General features: G+C 37.5%; 1 protein-coding gene across 1 annotated transcript; it reads left to right on the top strand.

The window, feature by feature from the left end:
• The first annotated feature begins 4,151 nt into the window (after positions 1 to 4,151).
• Positions 4,152 to 13,649, top strand: vamp3 (vesicle-associated membrane protein 3 (cellubrevin)). The gene is made up of 5 exons (XM_042500989.1): positions 4,152 to 4,248; positions 9,236 to 9,314; positions 10,377 to 10,535; positions 10,920 to 10,971; positions 11,197 to 13,649. Coding segments are annotated over exons 1-5 (309 nt in total). The 5' UTR covers positions 4,152 to 4,246; the 3' UTR covers positions 11,214 to 13,649.
• The last annotated feature ends 490 nt before the right edge of the window (positions 13,650 to 14,139 follow it).

Genomic DNA, 14,139 nt, shown 5'->3' with positions numbered 1-14,139 from the left:
GTTTATATGTAGGATAAACACAATTTGGCAAATTACACCTTCTATATCTATATCTATATCTATATATATATATATATATATATATATATATGATTTTCCTCTTAGCTGTACTTATCAATGAAGACTGTTTTGATGTGAGTTGCCGAGTGCTGGAAATATCGCCCATAAAGATGGCTGCTTTCTCTGGGATATAATGGAACTAAAAGGCACTTGGCTTGTGGTGCTCAAAGCATAAAAAATACACTTGAAAAACTCAACAGTAATGGCTCTCCAGAAATCATCCACAGACCTTGTTGTGAGCAGTTTCATGTAGTAACTATTTTCTTTCTATCGAACTACACCCGCCAACCATTTCACTGCGCAGAAGGAAGCGTGCATCTACTGCAAGGCTCACTGAGCACCACTGAGCTAGTTATGTTACAGCTCAGCTGAGGAGGACGCCACTGATGTTTACGTCTCGCTCTGTCACAAGGACAGATCTCTCCTCTCTTGGAGATGCATGCATCTGTGTGGTGATGAGGTTATCAGGTGTAGTTTGGGAGGAAGAAACTGCTCACAACATGTCTGTGGATTAACTTGAGTAACCGGGTTGATGATTTCTATTAAGAGACTCTGCTGTTGAGTTTCAAATGCATTTTTTGTGCTTTGAGCACCCTGAGTCAAGTGCCGTCTAGTTGATTATATTGGAGAGAAGGCAGTCGTCTCTACGGTCGATATTTCCAACAATCTGCTACTTACACCAAGACAATCCAGACTGATAAATAGCTGTACAGTTAAGGAACTATTTTTATTTGGGGGTGAACTGTCCCTTAAATAATGTACCTCACTACTTTCTTGTCAAAGCACAAGTAAAATTTTTGTAGAATGCATTCAGGCTGGAAATGTCCGTGCAGAATTACTCATTACAGGTTCTCATCTTTCAAAACAAGTGTAGAAGTCAGTAACTAAAGACGATGTCAACAGGAAGCTTTCAGTTAAAGGTGGGCCATCATTCAGTTTGGGCAGCTGGGTCTCTGCACAGAGGGAGATTCTGTCCACATGAAACACATGAATAAAGATCATGTCCAGAGAAAACCTGGACCTCAAGGGTTGAGAAGCACTCCTCTGTTCCACAAGGATAAAGTGTAACTCAATCAAGCAAGTCACTGAAGCGGTTACCATTACTGTGTTCCTTCATACCAGGCTTGCAATAAGAGGATGGAGAAAAGGCAGACCATTAACGTTGACTTTGTTACTGAGTGCACCTGCTGCAAATATCAGGTGACCAGCATGAAAGCCAGTAAGGAAGTGAAATGTAATGGACTAGGACTTCTGTCATGTTGCAGGACATCATGTTGTTTTTCTTTTTCACATAAAGTCATGCCATAAAAGATTTTTCTTTTTAAGGAGAGACCTCATGGATACTATTATTAACCCTTTGAAACTTAGAGCGACATCACTTATTCTGTGCTGCTTTCAGATGCCTTTCACAAGTATTCAAACCCTTGAACTCTGAGCAAACTGGTGCCATTTCTTTCAAAAACATGGGGAAAAGGCAACTTGGTAGGAAATTTCCCACAAATTGCAACACAAATAAATAGATTTAGAAAATACTTTTAAAAAGCTAGGGGGAAAACTATTAATAGCTAACTCTCATAATTACACATTTAAATTATGTTACAGAGTTATTATATTTTAAGCACTTTTTTCCAGGTCATTTCCTTTTTTTTTTTATCTTTTTTAACAATTTATTCTTTAAACATTTTCAGGTAATTTTTATGCACTTTTTTTTCTTTGCTATTTTGGGGGTAATTTCTTTTGTTGCTCATTCCCTTCTTCCAATCTTTTTGAAAGAAATCAAGACTATTTTCCCAGATTTCAAAGTGTCGCTCACAGCCTTGGATTATTTGTATTAGGTACTATGAATAGAATAAATACAACAATTCATTCACAGGAGGAGAGTTCCAGCCCACTGTATAATGGAGCTGGTGCTCAGAAAGAAATAAACAATGTAAGTTGAACAGTTTGGTGTTTGATCTTAAACTCATTATGTCCTTATGAAGTTGTTTATGATGTCATCTTGCACAAGATGTTTGTGTGAAATAAGTCTAAAGACTCTTTTGTCTTGTAGCAGAGGCCTGGAGCAGAGGCGGCGGTGGATGAAGGATCTGGGATGTAGCCAAGAGGGAGATCGCGAGACGACTATGTGGTTGTTGTTTGGCTTTCCCAGAAGCACCCTGGTACCAAGAGCAACTTTGAATGACTGTATAAGTTAAAAGCATTACAGCTAGCAATATGCTATAAATGCACAAAATATAATCACTAATACAACGATTTGAACAAAGTTTTTTTTATATAGTTAAAAATTATTTGGTTCAAGGATTCATTTACTTGCATAATTTTCTCTTGTTTAAGTTAAAATATTAAGAATGATGATTAGGAACATCTTTCATTCTTTATCTCCGGTTATTGTTTAAGTTTAGTACTACTGCTTGTTATATCTCAATAAATTGGAAATGAAAAACAGAAAAATGTTGGTATCTAGTATCTTAGAAAATTGAATGATCTTGTTTAAATACACATACAATACTTTTTTATGTTTAATAATTACATTAATATTAGAATTGTTAGCTAACATTTAAAAATACATTTGACCTACCATAACACATATGTACATGTAAAGTGTAAAATAACCATCCTCAACATGAAGTTGTACATAAACATTTAAATAAATTCATACTATATATGTTTACTAATTTGTCTCATTTGGCTGTTTATTGTATATATGGATGGTTTAAATAAAGTTCTCTTAACATTTAGGGTCTTATTAAGAAGTTGGGTTCGATGCTTCCTTATAATACATCCATGGTTCAATGTTCTAAATTATTTCCTGATTAATTTCAAAGTGCCCTACAGTATTCTAATTATCCATAGCAGATGGCAGGCTGCTCTTCACTTCAACTGCTCCAAAACACAATTCATAACCCATTTTAATTAATTTTCACTGTAATGACTTGCTAATGCTGTCACAGGGTGTTTAATTTAATCATTTAGCTTGGGAGTTTCAGATTTATTTATTTTTTGTAGATGGTTGTTAACAAGCCTGTGTGTAGGCATCCACCTACTGGTTTAAACAATACAGGGAATTAGCACTAACCTACTGAGTAATCGCTTTAGTGGGAAACACCTCACTCACTGCAAGGAAAAATAGCACAGCTCATGTCCTGAGCTGTGGTCTGTGTGGTCTGCAGATACTTCCTTACTTATATATTATATATATATATATATATATATATATATATATATATATATATATATATATATATATGAACACACAAACAACATAGTGTGTCCAGCATCTATGTTTCTTGCTCTAAGTAATTTACAATTGAGGAACTAAAATCATGTTTGTAAACGTGGACTTCAAATAATGTTTTTTTTTAAGTTGTGAAATAGGCTACGTCTCAAGGGATACAGAAAACTTCAAAGATACACAATGTAATGTTTTAGTTCCTATAGGTCACATGCTGATCACGGGCTGTGGTGGTTGCTTTCTCCTCGCATATCTAAGGGACAGATGACCAGTGGGATTAATGGAGGATGAAAATAGACAGATTAGAGGTGTTACTCATCTATTGTAAAGGTTAATGATTTGTTTTTCCATATTTTCAAGCACAAGCTCGTTTAATGTTATGATCTAATGTTATGCGTTAATAATTGTAGCTATGCACAGAGGACAGCAGGCTAATGTCTCTTTAATGCTGCCTTCATAGTCTTATTGTAAACTCTGACATTTACATTTCAAGTAGTAAATATGGCCTTTCTAATCCTTGTTAACATCTAACAAAATATACAAGATAAAAAGAACTTATTATTGGATTAGATTTTATTAAGGAAGTCTAGTAGTACAGAGTTGCTTTTTGCGTGATTACACAGCGTGTTAGGCATTATACAAATGGAGAAATTGGCTTTACGATGTAAGTTTTATATTAATTGTGCTTAAAGTTATTCTACAGACTATGTTGTTGTAATATTTTGCAAGTACACCATGGTACTGTGGATTTAAAAAAATTAAAACACCCCCTTTACCGGTTTTATTTAGCACATTCATTATCTGACGTTTGCACATGTGTCATTTTTCCCATTTCCGAATGTACGCGAATGCGGCATAACAATCGACGACAGTAACAGTTACGGCTTGACACTTTAGCTTTAGCTCACAGACAGGAATCAGAAGCGGTGTCGTTCAAAGAAATATCCTTTCAGAATGTAAGTCTATCATGTTTCTACAAAAAACTTTTTGAAATAATCAAATGTTACTCGGACAAACCTGTCTAACAAACTGGCCTTCCGGGTAGTTTGGTGAACCAGGATCACAGAAAAAAAGCAACGCCCAAAACTTTGCAACTAACGTTAGCACGCAACAAGTGCTAGGACGATAGTTTTTGAGATTTAGCTTAGCTAGCGATCACAGCGTCAAATTAGAGCTCGGTAACTTTGGCAAACACAAACTATGCCAACGTTCACTTTCTTGTAAAGTAACATTATAAAACACAAGGAAGTTTGTAGAAGGTCCACGGCTGAGTCAATATTTATGTTGAACAATTAGCTTTATGCTAGGTTAGCTTCTCCTCGGGTTCGGGCTTTCTACTAGCTACTACCTACGTGTATAATTTAAGTTAAAATAAGCTGAAAACATGTTTTAGATATGGTTTTAAATGTTGTAGCTTCAATTTGGTGTCAATACAATTTGAGCGAAGAGCAAGTAGTGCCTGTTTCAAGCAGGAAACGTAATGAAGTCTAATTACCGTTGTTAGTAACGTTAGTCAGTTATTGTATGGGAAAGAGTGTGATCAAAGTGGCGTAAAAAGAAGTGAATGATGTTTTATTTCCAGCTTTCAATGTTTTTGGTGCGTTGGTCATTTTACAATAGAAATACAGCGCAGGCCAAATCAAACCATTGTTTCCTTATTTCCAATAACCTCCCCCCATCCCTCCATTTGTTCCCACCCCACCCCGTACCTACCACTCTAAACAGGAAATCTGCCGAAATATTATGAATGTAGTTCAAAGTGCACAAGTACAAACACATAACCTCAAAGTTTCCAAAGTTATTTTGCAACCTTGATCAAATCTATCCGTGTTTGAATAATACTTGTTTTAATTATGCTAAGCCACGCTAAATACAGGTTTAGGTATAGAGGCCTTATGCCCAGTCAAGTCAACGAGAGTTTTTTAGAGCAAAAAACAAAAACAAATTTGCAACCCAGATTTTATATCCTGAAACAGACCAAGTAATGGTTTATTAAATGAACAGTGAATAGTGTTACAGACATGATTTTATGATGTCAGGATAGCATAATTTAATGAAGATGGCCACTTGGCGTGATTTTGTTTTTGTAAAGTTGAAGTGTAGGTGATGCAATCGGCTAACGGTTCCCTATTATGCACAACACAGTCATACTACAGATATACATGACACATGAGCTTAACCACCAAACGTATTTACACTGGGTTTTTTTTAATACTACAATGCAGAGGAGAAATTACGAGGATAGCCAAATAAACATAAATCTCTTTTTTCTATTTTGGAGTAATTGATACAGTAAGTAAGATAATACATTTCTTTGAAACTTGTTTAGGGCTGCTTCTTTGCTTCAGGAACACCTAAGCTGTTTATTCACAGATTAGATGTCATGATACAGAGAATGGAGCCATATGAACCAATTTGTGCTGCATTTTCACGAACATATAAACAGCAAAACATCAAAGTGAAACTAGGTCTTACATCTCATTTAACTGCTGTGACTTTGGACTGTTAGTTTTAAGTCCACAACCACATCCTAAAACTCAAAGGTTATGAGAAGTAGGAAAGAGTCACAAGAATCTGCTAACAACCATAACGGGAACCAGAGTGGCCGTCAGTGAGGCCTTTCATGGCAGACTTTTTGACATGTTAACAAAGGAGAAGCACAGGTGTAATCATTAATAACATAAATGATTCATGAATGATTGCTGCTCCTCACGTCTGCCAGTTTTAGGACTCTGGTTCACCTGGAATGACTTAAATGGAGTGAAGTCATCATTCATTTTTTATTACACCTGTGATAGTTGTGGTTTGACAAGTCTGAATGTCTGCTGTGTAAAAGGTAAGTAATAAAGAGAAGATGTGGTCATTCATGAAGAAAAGGTCTTAGAGATCTGATAAAGATATAAGTTGCGCTGGTACATGTATGTGGTGATATTGCAGCAAAAGTGAATTATGGTGTTTGTTAACAGGCAGACAGCAGTTATTACTGATTAGTTGATCAACGGAAAATGAATCACTAATTTGAGAATTGATTAGTTGTTTGTTTATGTGCAAAAGGAACAAAATTTCACAGCTTTCAGCTTGTCAAATGTGATTTTCATTATTATTATTATCATTTTTTAAGTCATTGATAATAGCAAGCCAAATGTCTTAAAGTTTTGGTCTATTGGTCAAAACTACTGTGCCCGCTGCCTCACACATACACCTCTGGACCTGCAGCTCCAGTCCAACCTGTAAACATGAACTTGTATTACCTTCATTGGGTCTTTGGCGTCTACTGGGCATACTCATTTAGCTTTAGCCCAGCTATTCACCATTGTTGAGTTTAGTGTTTATCTTCCTTTTGGAAAGAGTTACGTCATGGATTGTTTTTCTTCCTGAAATGAAGTAGGTTGGACTTGGCAGCATACATCAGCTAAGTTTCCATTGAGCTGACTGTTATGTGTTCCTGTGTTTTTTAAACCTAGACAGCTGGAGTGTACGTGAGCGGTTTTATCTCACTCCCACACTTATGCTATGCTATATTTAAAGGGGGCCTCAGCTGCAGTCACCTCTGAAATGCTGACAGATGTTAATGCACTCTGGCTGGCTGTGATGGTTGCAATCTCTCATTCACTCTGCTCTGTGCAAGTATCAGCCAGGTTGAAGGATCAACCGGTTGTTGGACAAATATGTTTGTTTTGTTATACAGCAGTGTACAGGTGTATCAGGATGGTCCACATTTTGATACTAGGCCGAAGCACTGACAGCATGCTTGCTCTAGCACAATTAAGGTATTTAAATTCATTGGGATTTTTAAGAAAGTGGAGGAAATAGTTGGCTAGAATATATGGAAATGCAGCCATTGTTACTGCTGCACTGTGTCCTCATAAGTAAATATACTGGCGTGATCCAAAACCAAGAAAAGCCTTTTTTACTTAATACTAGATGAGTGTTTTGGTGTGTCAGCAGTGTCCTGGGGAGAAGGTCAGTGTAGGTGGGGATTATTTGATTCATTAGCCTCATGTGAAAGTTGGTGCACAGCAAATCTAATCTCCAGTTACAAGATCATGCATTAATTTGTGCGGCTCACTATCAGCTTCTTTGGCCTTATTTAACTGTCACTTTATTCAAACGCTGATTTAATGTTTAAACTGGTATTTTAATTTGACGATCCTGTGTTTATGAAAAAGCATATTAAAGCAAGTACCTGTCTCGCACTAAGAATAATGTAATATCCTCATAGTTTTGTTTGCTACAAGGAATGATAAGGGATGTTTTGACTATAGTAAATATTTTGTGGGGTTTGTGTTTATATTTTAGTATGTATGGGTGTGCCTGCTTGCTCTGTGCAATAACTGTTGCATGTAAAAGATAACCAAGTTGTCTTTTCTGTCCCTTAATGTGGTCTGAGTCTGAACATATGGTGTAAACTGCCACACTGCTCCCGTTTACTGAGTCATGATAAATCCTGTGTAATCCCCACAGTTTGCTGTAAATGTCTTCAAAACATCCTCCCACTTTCAGTTATCTTTTGCCTTTCCTAAGGATAGTGTGGTCATTGCAGAGCAATGCTGTCTCATGTCAGACGGTGGCAGTGGCTAACCATTGTAAAAAGGGCGCAGGCACATGGATGCATATCAAATCCAGAGACCATGAGGAAATGAAGTAAACAGTATAACTGTCTTAATCCAGTTGCCATGGTTTATATTTATGTCCTTGTTAAGAAACAATCTGTAAAAGTTGTTGAAAGAAGAAGCTGCAGATAATATGCAAATAAGAATTTAGAGGCATGCTTGTAGTTGGAGAGTAGTAGGACAGTTTTTCAAAATATTTTACCCAGCTACTTATTGTCAGTTGATCAATCTAACTGTTATGAAACATTGATATGAAACATTAGTCCTGCAATACCTCTCAGGGCATCCCATTCATTCTGAAGATATTTCACCAACCAGTGTATTCTTGCTTTTAATTAACCGTCATTTTCATATTATCCACCCTCAGTCCTCAAATAATTTATTTCTTTATCGCACTCCAGACACCAGACAGACAAGATGAAACATTTAAGCAAGTGAAAACAAACCACTTTGCCTTATGATTACAGTTATTGGCAGAGGGACAAAATAGAGCGTGAGTTCAATTTCAATACTCACATAAAGCAGAGTAGAGTGGCCCACCTCTTCACCTCCCAAAATTTAAACGAAAATGATTCCCTGCAGGAATAGGTTGTGTCAGATATATGGGCATTCTGGATAATAATAATAATAATAATAATTGTATTTATATAGCACCAGTAAAAACAGTTTACAAAGTGCTTTGACAAACAAAGCAAAGCAGAGGCAATAAACTCCAAAGCTGATAAAACTATATATTTATTATTTCTTATTTTATCATCAAATGATGAAATAATAGCCTGCTGTGTTAGTGAGAGAGTTTCAATGTTAGTATATCATATTATTTGGTGTTCATAAACAGCTATTCTTCTTTAGGTAGATTCAGAAATTTGGACGCAATACTCTGTTTTAGTTTGTACTCATCGTGTAGTTGGATGGGCCTCCCTGTGAGCCCCCACATGTTGGAGGTTTTGCTGCGTTGTCGCAGAAAAGTACCACATCACAGCGGGTTGAATATCAAACTTTATTTTGAGCTACACTGTTTGTTTATTTAAATTGACTTATAAAGTCATAGTAGTGTAATCATCAGCTCATCTATTTACATTATTTACAGTGGCTTTGACTGTGATTCAGGAATGATGTAGCTATGGGATAGACCAGAGGCTAAGTGCAACGAGAATGGATTTTTGCAGTTGTGGTTTGGCTGCTTACCTTCTCTCATCACCAGCTGTAATTAGTCACATGTGTCTTAACAGTTTAGATGCAAATTAAGTGACATGATTTGCAAAATATTTGGTTTTTATGAAATCTCGAGATGGCTAATATTTATGCTTAACTTTCATCATTTCACCAGGTCAGCAGCCGGTCCAGAAGGTTCTGGCGCAGCGTCAGGCAACAGGCGCCTGCAGCAGACCCAAGCCCAGGTGGATGAGGTAAGACACATCTCTAAATACTGGCTTACACAATCCAGATAAAGCCCCAAATTCATATTTTCACACTGGTGATACTGATGAAAGTCCCCCAAAACAACCTATAAACTCAATTTATGTATGCTTTACCATTAGTAATCTGCAATTAATAGACTCACAGCAAATCACATGTTGTTTATGGAGACAGTGGACAAATTCAGAGGTAATTCTACCTAGTCTGCTTATCCCCCCCCCCCCATCTCTCCGTCATCATCCACTCTGTGACATCCGTCTTCCTTAATGTCCGTCTGGAGACTTGCATAACCCTTGGCAGTGGTGTCATGAATCACCACAATATGTAATCAGCCGCGCTCTACCTGCACATGTCAGCTCACATGCCAGAGTAATGAAGTATGTTCAAAACCATGTCAGTGAGGCCACTGGGAAAAATGGCTACTAAGTCTCGCTCCTGAGGTGGTTTCGTTCTTAATCTTCTTTACTGTTCTCTTTCTCAGTTGTGGATCTCTTGATGTTAGCCCCTCCTACACAGAACTTTAACCTCAGCATGTCACACACAGCCTCCAATTGGCTGCCAGAGGTTTATATAATCGCTGCCTCCATGGTTATGTAAGACCTGCTACACACTTCTCGTCTCCACCCTGCCGCTCTGTCTGAGAGGAGGGGCAACTCTGGGGTTTGTGGATCAGTAGAACATATGGGTTATGTGTGGTCTGCAATACTGTCTCTGCACACATGTATACCCCTCTGATTCTAGGTGAACTCTGTCTTCCTCTTTCCACAGTAAGGTGTGATTTTGGGTTTTGTTAAGTAACATTGTAAGAGGTTACTCAACACAGACACCATTGATGACATCATTCTGTGTCAACAGTATATGGTTAAATTTGCAGTCTATTGATTCTAAAATAACTAAACACCGTTTGGTAGATCGTCAATGAGGTCTACCCAGGATCACACCCAGATATTGTACACCAGGGGGCAGACACTAGGACAGACATTAAACAAAGTGTTTTCTTCCTGTTGTGTGTGTGTGTGTGTGTGTGTGTGTGTATATGTATATGTGTGTAGGTGGTGGATATTATGCGTGTGAATGTGGACAAAGTGCTGGAACGTGACCAGAAGCTGTCTGAACTGGATGACAGAGCAGACGCACTGCAGGCTGGAGCCTCCCAGTTTGAGACCAGTGCTGCTAAACTGAAAAGAAAGTACTGGTGGAAGAACTGCAAGGTGCCTAAAACACAGTTTGGTCCAAAAAAACACACCTACTCCCTCACTGTATATTAAAACAACACCAACTCACCTAAAGTTAACTCGTTACTAGAAGTCTCTTGATTGAAAGTGGTCTGAATTATGTTGCTCTGAAAAAGTCTCACTCATAAATGACATTCATTCTCAGCCATTGAAAAGTTAGAGTTAAGCAGCATCAGTGATAAATAACACACATTGCATACACATACCACTTTTAATAGTGAACTGAAGTGAGGCAAACTGATCAAAATATCAAAACAAAATGTCTTACAAATGATAATAGAGTTTTCTGTCAATAAATTAACCTCTTAATTCCATGTAAATTGTGTGGCACTGAATTTGCTGTAACTTTACCTCTTACAGATGTGGGCCATCCTGATAGCCGTCATAGTGATCATCATCCTCATCATTATTAGTGAGTATCAAGACAGTGCGAGCTTGTCATCCACAATGTTGATGTGTCTGTGATAGACATTCTACTTTAATTTGCATTGCTAATATTTATATACAGTGTGTTGATATGGAATATATTCAAGTTAGAGATACTTTTGTAAGATATAATATTTACTGGCATTCCTTGATAAAGCTAATTAGTTCATAAAAGTTTTTCATCTAAAGTTCCTACCTTTTTCATTCACAGTTTGGAGTTATTCCTAAAAAGCAACAAGAGCAGGAGGGGAGGACGACACAATGAAGAAGAGGAGAGGAGCAACGTACACAGTTATTGTCTCAGAGAAAGACATCACGCGATCACTGGATACTGAGCTCCGCACATTTCTTTCTCCTGGCAGGAGGTCTTCATTCCTTGTCCTGGTTTGCCCTGTGTGTGTGTGTGTGTGTGTGTTTGTATAAGTGCCTGAGTAAAGGATTGTCACTATTCCAGTTTTCCCAAGCATTACTGCCCCATATCAGAGGTCTTTCAACTTGCGTTAGTTTCACACCACTTGCCAAAGATAACAGAAGCAGGTTGATTAAGGTCAAACTCAACCTATTTAAAAATATATATGTATATATCAAAGCACACACACATACTCCAACCTCAGGACTAGAAGTGAAGAATGTTGTTGTTGTAAACTCTCCTCAACTTATATTTACTTTTTTTATGTTTTATTAATAGCCATTGATTTTGTGTGCCAGGTTAAGAGAAGTGCCTTTGAGGACATGCTGATCTGTGTGAGTTTAGATTGTAACTTTAACCCTGCATATCACCGAAGAGACAATCTTGGAACCCGTCGGCTATCATCTGAACACGATTTAGCCTCTGTGGGTCACAGCCAGTGTTTCAAGAGATCGAGTATAGCCAGCAGATTTCTGGGCCAAGACTTATACTACTGTGTGCCGCTCATTGCTTATCTTTTGATTAGCAGCTCTAGACAGGTCCAGACAACATTTCGGCTAATCTCTATGCAGATATGTCTGCATATAAATGCAGATAAATTTGGAAAAAAAGCTAATAACGCTATTTTGTTGTCAGACGATGGCCATTTGGTTCCGAGATTGCATTTTGGACACCGCATTCTGCCTCTTTTGCTCTCCATACAGACTGTAAGCAATTAAAGGCTGCTTAAACTTGATCGGTTAATACTGTTCATTCTACAAATGGAAACCAGAATCTGATACTAAAATCTTCTCCCTTTGCCCACAGATCCTGCTCTCATATGTGGATATCTGTTTATAGAGATTATTGAAGCGATGCCCCTTTCCGGTTCAAATTTGTACTTTATATTGCCAACATTTTGATATTCCTCCTCATTTTTTAAAAATAATTGCTGGTCTGCCATTTCATGAATGGTTACAGTTGAATGGGGATTGATGGGATCTGGTGCCTTATTTAATTTATGCCCATTGTTTAGTGCCAAGTGACTTCTCTGTGTTAGACATTTGATTTTGGATTGAATAAAGAACAACGTCATTGGTCACCCGACAACAAATAAGCTAATCAGTAACACACTGTTGAACCACCTGATCATTCTTGTCCATCTTCCATTGCAGGTAGGATTTAGATACAGTAGAAACTATTATGAGCTTGTGTTTAGATAAGTGCCTTTATGCTTACACCTACAGCCTCGTAGCAAGGCACAGTTAGAGAAACTGCCATAAAGTTTAAATAAAAAAGTGCTACACTGGGTTAAAAGTGGCGAATTGTCTCAATCTGGTGCCTTTGTGATATATTCAAGCACAAAAAAAGTAAGAAAAAGTAGTGTCAGACAGATGCCTTAAGAGGTTTCTCCAATGGAGAACAGCCACAATACAGCCAGGCGTTATTGATCATATATGCCAGACAGTAAAGAGTAGTGCCTTCTGAACTGCCCAAATAAATACTGCGCTGCTTCTTTATTCAGCCGAGCTTACTAACCATTAATGGAGTTTTCTGTTAAGTCACACTGGCATTTATCCCACCTGATCAATGCAAAAGGACTTCTCACATGTGATATTTTAGTTTTATTATGCCTCTAACAATAGCTTTATTGCAATCTGTTATGTATAGAACTAACCTTGGGGAGACTGTATAGTATTTTTTTTTTTGTCTAGGGGCTCACTGCTGCTGAGCATCATCATTTTAGTGTAGAGAAAAACATTGTTGGGCAATGACAGTGTTATATATCAACACTGGATGATTGCATCCCCTGCTCTGCCTTCATTCTATTGAAATAAATGTATTTTAATGAGATAAAAAAAAATTGCAATTACCTTGTAGTTAATTTCACTCTGCCTGAATTTTCATTACTGCAGTTATAATTTGAAGTACTATTTGGGACATATGCGGATATTTGACCTCCACAGCATATGCATGATACTTTGGTAATTGATAATGAACACTACACTGCAAAGATTGGCTCTTGAGACCTTTTTAGAAGAAGCCAGACTGTAGCCATTGAGGAAATTGTTAAATATTTTTAAACAATACTAAAAATGTTTTTTGCAGACCAGGCTTTTATCACAGATGTGTGGAATTGCCATCATCTTCTTTGAGGCCCAGTAACTTCCAACTCTTGCTCACGTCTACCCACAGGGAACACATTTGGAAATAAGTGCCGCTCTACTCTTTGGCCCTTAATGCCTTTTGCTTGAATAAAACAGATTTAACTTAAATCACAAAGCCTCGTCTGAGTATTTTTTGCTGATCTGTGACATTAAATGTCAAAAGGTTTACTCTTCTCAGGGACTTGTCCCACAGTTTGGTCTAGCTTTATAGAAAGATATATAATCCTTATAATTGTTAGGTATTGTTATGTCATTGTGAAGAACTTTCTGTAGAGAAAGGGGTTGTGATATATTGTTACATGCACCACCTGTTAATCTCACTAGCTTTTTTTTTGTAAGCCTTTACCTATTTATTAGCAAGCCCCATGAGACCCAACAAATCTTGCACAAGAGGAATCCTTGCGTAAATTTGTTTTCTTGATTTTGCTATCATTACAAGATATTACTCAAAAAGCATTCTTACAATTCCCACAGTCAGGCCTGGCTTGATCCTCTGGGGTGGACCTGGGGCAAAAATGAGCTGTAGGCCTCAACTGACCCCCTATTATAATTAATCTAGTCAGTACAAATACAATGACTGGACTGTTTGGACCCCCTG

The sequence above is a fragment of the Plectropomus leopardus genome, chromosome 2 (genome assembly GCF_008729295.1).
Source record: "Plectropomus leopardus isolate mb chromosome 2, YSFRI_Pleo_2.0, whole genome shotgun sequence".
In the NCBI taxonomy this organism is placed as follows: Eukaryota; Metazoa; Chordata; class Actinopteri; order Perciformes; family Serranidae; genus Plectropomus; species Plectropomus leopardus.
The sequence above is the reverse complement of the archived record's forward strand: the minus strand, read 5'-3'. Positions and strand labels throughout refer to the sequence as shown.